This window comes from Mizuhopecten yessoensis, unplaced genomic scaffold, assembly GCF_002113885.1.
Source record: "Mizuhopecten yessoensis strain PY_sf001 unplaced genomic scaffold, ASM211388v2 scaffold10651, whole genome shotgun sequence".
Lineage (NCBI taxonomy): Eukaryota > Metazoa > Mollusca > Bivalvia > Pectinida > Pectinidae > Mizuhopecten > Mizuhopecten yessoensis.
The window spans coordinates 2,624,690-2,633,986 of record NW_018408653.1 but is presented as its reverse complement, the minus strand read 5'-3'; the positions used below and the strand labels follow the sequence as shown (position 1 = coordinate 2,633,986).

The 9,297-nt window shown below is 33.7% G+C and overlaps 1 protein-coding gene and 1 non-coding gene across 2 annotated transcripts; both read right to left on the bottom strand.

Moving 5' to 3' along the window:
- Window positions 1–1,657: 1,657 nt before the first annotated feature.
- LOC110461703 (F-box/LRR-repeat protein 14-like) lies at window positions 1,658–6,301 on the bottom strand. Its single transcript, XM_021515311.1, has one exon. It carries the CDS (start codon window positions 6,270–6,272, stop codon window positions 5,058–5,060), a length of 1,215 nt encoding a protein of 404 aa, XP_021370986.1. The 5' UTR covers window positions 6,273–6,301; the 3' UTR covers window positions 1,658–5,057.
- Window positions 6,302–9,045: 2,744 nt separating this feature from the next.
- Window positions 9,046–9,164, bottom strand: Trnal-caa. The gene is made up of 2 exons: window positions 9,127–9,164; window positions 9,046–9,091 (listed from the first exon to the last, which is right to left on the bottom strand). It is a non-coding gene; the product is annotated as a tRNA-Leu (tRNA).
- Between the last annotated feature and the right edge of the window lie 133 nt (window positions 9,165–9,297).

Genomic DNA, 9,297 nt, shown 5'->3' with positions numbered 1-9,297 from the left:
TCCTCCCTTCTACCTCCGGGGGAAGGGGCACACTGTTCATTGATACGATATGAAATCTAGAGTGTACTCTGGAAGAGCTTTGATCATATCAGAAAAGCATTATATCACAAGAGGTCTAATTGGCCTGCATCAATCACCTGGTATTAATCTCACACTTGTAACCTTAAAAGTGAGTCAAAGTCAATTATTTAAATGATCTAAATTAAGCTTCCAACTCAATATCATGACCTATGACTATTGGTCATTCAAAAGAACCTGTTCAAAGATATTATCACAATTGATCATGACCTCTGTGACATTTGAACCAATCTAATTAAAATTATATCTTCACATCGCTCCCGTTTACTGATATGTCGCGTTGAAGATCTAACAACATCTCATAGAGGGTCACGTCAGAGGTCAACATGAATACATTAGCGTATTTATAACAAGCCAATCAAAACGCGACATAACTCTTTCTTTCAACCAATCAGAAAGCAGGACCTGTAGCATTTAATGCAGACACCTGTAGCCCAAACTCCACCTTTTCGTCTGGTCCAGTGATAGTTTGAATATTGCGAAGCCTGTCATTGGTTAATTTTAGTTTCAGGTTGTTAAACTTTTTAACGACAACATCAACAGAAGAGGAAGTCTCTCTTATTTCAAAGCAAAATCCACAAATTGTACAAACGTGGTCTTGTAGATAGACACGGCGTGGTGTTATGGGCGCCGCCATTTTCGATGCTCATTTGACACCTCTCGGTCTTTTATCATAGCAAGTGTGTTCTGAAACCATTACATCATCACTTACAGAAATGCGTAAGCTCTCATCTGATTGGTTAATCCAAAGGTCGCCTGAACATGACCCTCTACGGGATGTTGTTAGATCTTCAACGCGACATATCAGTAAAAGGGAGCGATGTGAAGATATAATTTTAATTAGATTGCATTTGAACAAACTTGGTTCCCTTCACTATAGCATGCTACTGGTTTATAATTGTCATTATGGGCCTTTTGGTTATTAAGAAGAAATTATTCTTGAGATTTTTCTTACATTTGACCCCAGTGACCTTCAAAGTGGATCAAGGTCAATCGTTCAAACAAACCTGGTAGCTTTTCGTCCCATCATGCTACTGGTTAGATATCAGTTCCTGAGGCTTTTGGTCAAAAAGAAGTTGTTACAATTTTCAACATATTCAACCTTGACTTGTTGAACTTGAAGATGATTCAAGGTCATTCATTTGATCAAACTTTGCTAAAAAATCACCACAGAAGACTTTTTGGTTATTCAGAAGAATTTGTTTCTTATGCAAAATAGCATTTTTGTACCAATCCTGATATCAAACTCCTATATGGTTTCATCATCCACCAGCACAAAATGAGGTCAATTGCAGGTTAAAAACTGATTATTTTTTTACACATTTTTCCTGTTCTGAGTAAATAAACTGCATCAATGTTAATCAATGTTGAACCCCTTCGGGAACCTCTTTGCCAAATATCAACATCTATGTATTAATAATGAGTTTCACTTGCTCCAAAACTTTAACCTAGCAATATATATATATTGTACATCAATGCTAACAGGCTGGGTGACTACATACTAAGCCTATTTTTTGCAATGGCCATCTAAACCCTTATCAAAAGACATACAGTAACGTAAAGAAAACATAAAAAGATAAATTTTGGCAGTTTTTATATAAATCTGTTTGTTTTTTTATACAAAATACATGTATGTAGAATGTGGAGAATGGTATTAATGTCACTTTTGCAAATATAGAAACATCAACCGATATTCATGAGATACACAAAATTGTATACCATTGGCCAACATCATTAGCACCCTATGGACTTCTACATGCTCAGACCAATATAGGACATTGTATATTATAGGTTTTCCACATGTACAAGTTCCAATATTTAACAATGGTATAAAGATGTTACCTTGATAAGATTTGTTTATGATTATCACATAGAACATGTTCATGAGGCAATTGACTGCAATTTATAATTTGAATTAAGGGTGAAGCCTGGTAATGGGTCCTTTAGTTGATGTATTCAGTGTTCCACATTCTGGCTAAAAGTTGAACTCAGTCATCCCTGAAATATCATAATGATCTATTCCAGTCTTTGAATTGGAAGAGTTCAAATGTGTTCGGGGGTGAATGAGTTAACAATCTAACCAAGGAAATGTAGGGTGCTGATTATGTTAACATGGTATAATTGTCTGTAAATTAATTATTACAACCATAATTATCATAAGTAATTTACTTTTGATGTAGATAAATCACTATCTTGTATATAAAAAAGATATTTCATGAGTCAAATAAAAAAAATCTTTAAGTTCAAAATACTGGCAAAATGTCTATATTCTATAAAATACTCATCGTACATAATTTATCAACCTCATATTCACAAGTTGAAGTAAAAACTACATGTACTGTACATGTAGTGAACATATATTGTATATTTGTACAAGTCACTCATGGTTTCTCAGTGTAAGAGAACATGCAACTGTGCATTGAACAAGATCAGTAGAGTTACTTCCCTTGGAAGGTCACACAGCATTAACAAGGGAAATAACTTCACTAGTCAGGTTTTTTTCATATACAATCTGAATGTACATTTTATCTTAGTTTAGTTCAAATGATACAGCCGTGATTAATTTAGGCAACATCAATAGATTGATCTTCATGTAGTCGTATAATTAAAGCAGATTTGACAGTTCAGTAACTTCAGTTCATAAAATATGTTTCAGAAACAATCATTAGTACGTAGCATGCAAGTACCATTGACATGCCAAAGTTTATGATAATGGTGTCACGACATTTGAGTTGAATTCCACAAGTAGTACATTTATTTTATTGATTTGTAGTTATTTGTATGCATTTGAATAATTTCCATAACATGTACATTTTGTATGTTATAATATATAAACACAATGACATATTGTACAGAAACACTTTCAGTGATCATGTTATTATTTTACTTTAGAACATGAATACCACTGAAAGACCCATTTCACAAGATGAGAACAAAAGTTAGAAAGCACTTATTCTAATCATGATGTTACAGAGATATATTACATAAATCATATAATTTTATATTTCTGGTTGCTGGACAAGTGAGCATAATGGAATCTGAAATTAAATAACTGAATTAATTAAAATATGTTTTTATGATAACTTAAGATCCTGCTTCATGATTTTCAGCAACTTTTCATTATCACTACTCAAAAGATGAACCTGGTAAAGTGTTTTGTCAAGATATTTTTTTCTGGTAATCGTAATCAACACTTTTTCGAATGCTGTTTAAATGTCTGGTAAAGCAATTTCTGTTATTCTGATTTACGATAATGAAAATGGACGTCATCACCAGATAATGGCAATCTAACAAACAAACAGGAATTCTTCCGAATTATTAAAAATTGTAATTAAACTTGGAAACTGTACAGGCATAATTCAGTGCTCTAAATCATACTACGGTAATTTATTATAATAGTGCCTTAATCGTAGGAGTAGGCATGCAGCTCTGCATGAGTATGGTGGACTTCATTGATACATGACTACACAACTTCAGGGAAAATCCTTGATTTGAGAGCAGTGGGCCAATTTTAGCAATTTTTAGTCAAATATTAGAATAAAGATGGGCTATTCAATGTCAAATTAAAAGAAAATTGGAACATGGAGGGATCAATTTCAGTTTTGGGGAGTCAAAGGCCCCATTGCCCCCTCAAAGATTATTCCTGCAACTTGGCTAAGGCAAGTCTTTTAAGAGGAGACTCTGGGATTGCCTCAGATACTGTACAGTGTCGATCAATGTTATTTATAGCCACTATAAATTTTGGTTTAAAAAACAAGAAAAAATCCAAATGAACAATCGAAGCCATCTTGACTTACTACCTTGATATATATATCTATACATTGAGTCCTATATTGAAATAGACTATCAATGATACAAATTTCCATGTCCCTCCTTTAAGGAATTCTGCAACTGTTATAATACACCAGTGAGTCCAGACAGTGACAGGCACAGATGTATATATAAATGTAAACTCTTGATCAGCACCAGGGATAATATACATACAGTTTACATGTGTATGTAGCTTATTTAGTGCTATATCAGTCATTTTTTAAAATGATTTTACAAAACATATCATTCCTATCAGTCTGAATAGAAATGTGACCATATATTGATATACGCTTTCTTGTTAATTTCACATCAATATTAAAGCTCTTGTCAAAAATTGTACACTGTTCCTGTCATTTTGAGAGAATTTTGAAAGCACTGATACATGTTAAGGGAGAAATAATTCCGTAAGACACAAGTTAAATTTCACAAAAGTGCTCTAAATAAGAAATGAAATAAATGCACGACACTTCTGACAACCATTTCGGCATACCAGTATTATATATATACCTACTGGTATGAAACAAAACATATCTTTGGTAAAAATGTACTTTTATAATTATAAGCTATAAAAGCCTATAATACCATGTTATCAAAAATGTCTGTGCTGGGGACCAGTAAAACGTTTGGCAATGTTTGGCATTCATTGCAACAGTAATTAAATAATATGATAAAAATGTACCTGTCCATTGTACACTTATATTTACCTATAAACGTATACAGAAAAATAATTTTATATTTATTGTTTCAACGAAAATTCATTTACACTCATGTCAGCAGAACTCAAATCAGTTGCATTCTTACAAAGTTTCACATTATGCCATTACGCATTTCAAAAAAACTTAATAAAATTAAATAACTTCACACTTTTTTCACTTTGCCCAACCATGATGTCATTTTGTGAAATGGATCTATCAGGAAGCCACCATACAGTTCAAATACTTCATGTCACCTTGTAACTTAATCTTTATGTATACATAACGTCATCTCTGAAATGATGAAGTTTCATTAAAATATGTTAAATTACATCATTTAAACTTTAACCACTTATCATGATCTTGGCTAAAGACAAAAATATGTAAATGATTGAAATAAAAATATATATATTCTCAAGTTAGCTCTTTATAATGCACCAATGGAGTTGTCATCTGTGATATATAATTCAATTATCTTCATTTTTTGTGCCAAAGGCCTAAATTTAGAGTTGAGAGCGTGCGAAGCTGCATGATCCGTTCAAGGCCTACTGTTGTAATTCTTGTGCACCCATATAAGTCTATAGATTCAAGATTTTTTAGATGATCAGCCACCAAGCCTAAACTTCTGTCTGTGATCCTTACACACTGGCCAATATTCAAAGTCGTTAAATCATGAAGAGAATTCACAAGACGGTCCACACCATCGTCACTTATGTTACAGGCACTAAGACACAATCTTCGCAGGCTGTAAAATCCTTGAGCAAGAAACACCAACCCTTGATCACCGATCTTGTCACAGAAACTGACGTCTAATGCTACAATTCTTGCTGCACCTTCCGACAGATACCCCAGACCAGTGTCACTCACATTATCACAGCTTCGCAGGTTGAGTTCCTTCAAACTAGGCATTTTGGCAAGAAATTTCAACCCAGAATCTGTGACACTTGCACAGAAACTGAGGTTAATAGTCTTGAGATTCAACAGGCCAGAACTGACATGCCTTAAGGCTTGGTCAGTGAGTTTTTGACAGTCTTGTAATCCCAGATGTTCGAGTTCTAGTGTCCCAGATGCTGCATGGGGACTCAATCCTGCAAGATGCCCAATTCCAACATCGGAAACATGTCGACAGCTCCTCAGGTTTAAGGATTTTAGCTTCCTCAGACCCCATGCTATCAGGAGGAGGCCAGTGTTTGTGATGTTACAACAACCACCTAGCTCTAACAGTTCCAAGTTTTTCAAACTCTGGGCGATTCGCCCCAGGCTACTGTCGGTCACTTGTTTACACAGACTTAGATTTAGCTCTGTAACGCCGGGCAAATCTTGTGAAAACGCGTGCCCAAGACCAATATCTGTTAAGGTAAAACACCCACTTAGATTCAAGGTTTCAATGTTTGGAATCCCACAAATCACATCACGTAATAAACTACGTCGCAAACTTAAAATCTGTACTCGTTTTATACCACGTTTCACCAGACTTGGAAACAAAGAGGGATTCGCTCGACGAAGGTGCAGTTTAGCATCGATTCCTCGCCAAACCCTGCGACTGTAGGCTGCATCTCGCCATGCGGTGCAAACCTGTGCTACTCTTCCCTTGTCCTTCACATCAAGATAGCTGAAAATAATTGTCAATACTTCTGGAAAGAGACAGGAGATGTGAGCAGTGGGCAGTTCGCCCCAGCCCCTGGCCTCCATTTTGCATGGTTGCTGTGTGTCACGTGATATGAAAATACAGTACTGGACTGAAGAAAATACTCATCATCGATTGGTCGATATTAGTCTTTAGCCGGGAGGTATGAAATTTAGCCTAACGTGCGAGAGAGAAAATACCGCAGTGATCAACATCATTGCGGCTCTTTTACCTTAATTTTGCAGTGAAATTAGTATCGATTAAAAAAATATAAAAAAATATAACGATACTTTTTTCGTCTGTCATGATCTGACCTCTTTTATGATGTTTATTAAAATGAAAGTAATTCATAGTTTGGAAACAGTTTTTGTGACAATGTACCTACTCAGGGATGAGTAGTGCACTACACATCCCTGACCTACTATATCTTTTAACATGGAAAAAAATATTGTTCAAATCAATGTTTTGGATATTTTATCGAAAAAGTGATTTTTATTTAACAGAAAATGTCAATATACTGACGTACGTGCATGAAACTGTCGTGAATTCGGTGTGTGTTATTCACACACCGTCACAACANACGATTAAAAATATTTAAATGTTGTCAGTTAACTTCTTATCATAAACTGACTAATGCTGGTTTAATATACTTTTGATAGAATTCATTTTATTCTTCGTACGTGTCATAAGTCTTAATCGTTACGTTTTTTCTTACGTTTTTTTCCTGACGTCGTTTTTCATTTTTTTTCATTTTTGTGTTTTTTCTTTGTAATTTTGCATACAGTGGAATAATATCAATACAATTACATGTTTTAATTTTATTGATTAACCAATAAGCAGCTCAAGATAAAAGTTTCTTTTAACGTAATTCCCATAAAACCACAGAGTGGGACACATTTAATTTTGATTGTGTCGTACAAATTGTATCGTTTAGGCCAATTTCAAGAATGGATAACAATACAAATATTGGCAACAAACATGTCGGCTAATTTTCTAGATGATTTTTATTACAGGACAAATATCTCAAAAAGTAAGTCAATAACCCCAGTTTTTCTTTCCGTAATAACAAGCACAAACTCAATTTGAACAATGATAAGACAAAAATAGTAGTTAGCAGGAATGGTGGCGGGATTAGAAACAACGAGAAATGGTTTTATGACACAAAAGAGCTCCGAGTCTCGATCGACCAGTTAAGTTATCTCGACATGCTCTTTAATTACAACGGTAAATTTAGTGTTACTCAAAAGCATGTTGCAGGTCATGGTAATAAGACATATTATGCGCTTTGTAATAAGTTCAAAATTCATTATTTTAATCTCAAAACAGAATGTTCTGATTTATTGATTTGATTTAAACATATTTTATTGCAAATAAATATTTACAAAAGAATTGGACATAAGTTTTCACAACTTATCGCAGTCGTTTTCTTCAAATACATGAATATAAACAATAACTTGGTAAGGTAATTTACGCAATATATATAAATTATGTTTCTATATGGAAATAGAAAATAATGAGGAAGAAAAGACGGATATAGAAACGAAGTAAAGGATAGTTACACAGGTAGAGTCGGAGAAAAAAGAGTGAAAGAGAGAGAAAGAATGTTCTGTATCCGGCACTTATATTATAAGCGTCTTAAGTTACAGTGCAGAAGTATTGGGCTTTCGTAAAGCTCTGGGTGTTGAAAAGATACACATACATTTTTGTAAAAGGCTACTCGGAGTCAAGAAGAGTACGTGTAATAATTTAGTTTATTGTGAGTTAGGAAGATTACCATTGTCTGTATGTAGAAAACTGAAATGATTAAATATTGGTTAAAAATAAAATCTTCGAACAATTGTATTTAAAAAACGTATTACGAGAAAAAAAATTGTCAAATGATTATTGGATTTTAGATATCTGCACTGAACTCAACAAATTAGGATTAACTTTCCTTTGGGAGAATGTTAGCAGTGATAGAAACACCTATACAATCATTGAGCAAAGACTTTTCGATAAATTCCGAACAACTCCGAAAGGTTTCCTTTATCGACATGTGATAAATATTTATTCTCTGTAATCATATTTAGAAACCGAATTAACTCATATTAAAAGACTCGTTTCAGACTAAGCTCACATAATTTAAAAAGGGAAATTGAAGAGTAAAGATTATAGAAACATAGAGATCAAAGATTTTGTAACTTATGTAACTCAAATGACATTGAAGATGAATTTCATTTTATATTGAAGTGTAACATTTTTATAACGACTTAAGGTGCGAGTGTATTAAGCCTTATTATTACAAACGGCCAAGTGTTTTCAAATTGATTCAGCTGTGTATTTAATACTTAAAAAACATTAAGGAATTGAATAAATTAAGAAAAAATCTGTTTTTAAGTTTAAAACGTCGTAATAGCAGTGTATAATCTTTAAGCCAATTTTTCCTGTAAATGTACATTTCAGTAAACCACATTTGATAAGATATTTGTATTATGTGTAGTGTGTTAAAGATGATTTAACGATGTCGACATAATTAATCCCTCACGGGGGTCTTAAAGTATGGGTACCCGGAGAAAACCCACGTGGTCGGGCAGGTGACCCCATACCTTTTCACAAGTCAAAATATATGAGGCTTATTAGACAAGATTCTGTTAAGTCGTTATAAAAATGTTATACTTCAATATTCCGTTCCGCCATTGCTGCAAACAGGTTTGAGACAAATGTGTTAACATTGAATGAACTTATTAAAAAATCAGATAATTTGAGTATAATTTTTTATTTGACGAGTTTATACATAGTTTTAAAATCGAAACAAAATTTCAACAGTACATGGAACGAAAAAAAACACAAAAATTAGTGTGTCAGAAGTGGGATTCGAACCCACGCCCACATACGTGGACCAGAACACCCGAACCCTATAGAAGGGAAGTACTATTAGCACTTGAGTCTGGCGCCTTAGACCGCTCGGCCATCCTGACATATATTGTTAGAGTGATGTAGAATACAACCAGATTTATGTAACATTGATATTCAGGAAAATTATATGAATACTGAATTTATTCATCTAAATTATGATACTTTTGCTAATTTTGTTTTTGTGTAACGAAATAA

What these genes read in the sequence shown, in the direction of transcription:
- LOC110461703 (XM_021515311.1), bottom strand. Translation starts at nt 6,272, where the DNA reads ATGGAGGCCAGGGGCTGGGGCGAACTGCCCACTGCTCACATCTCCTGT.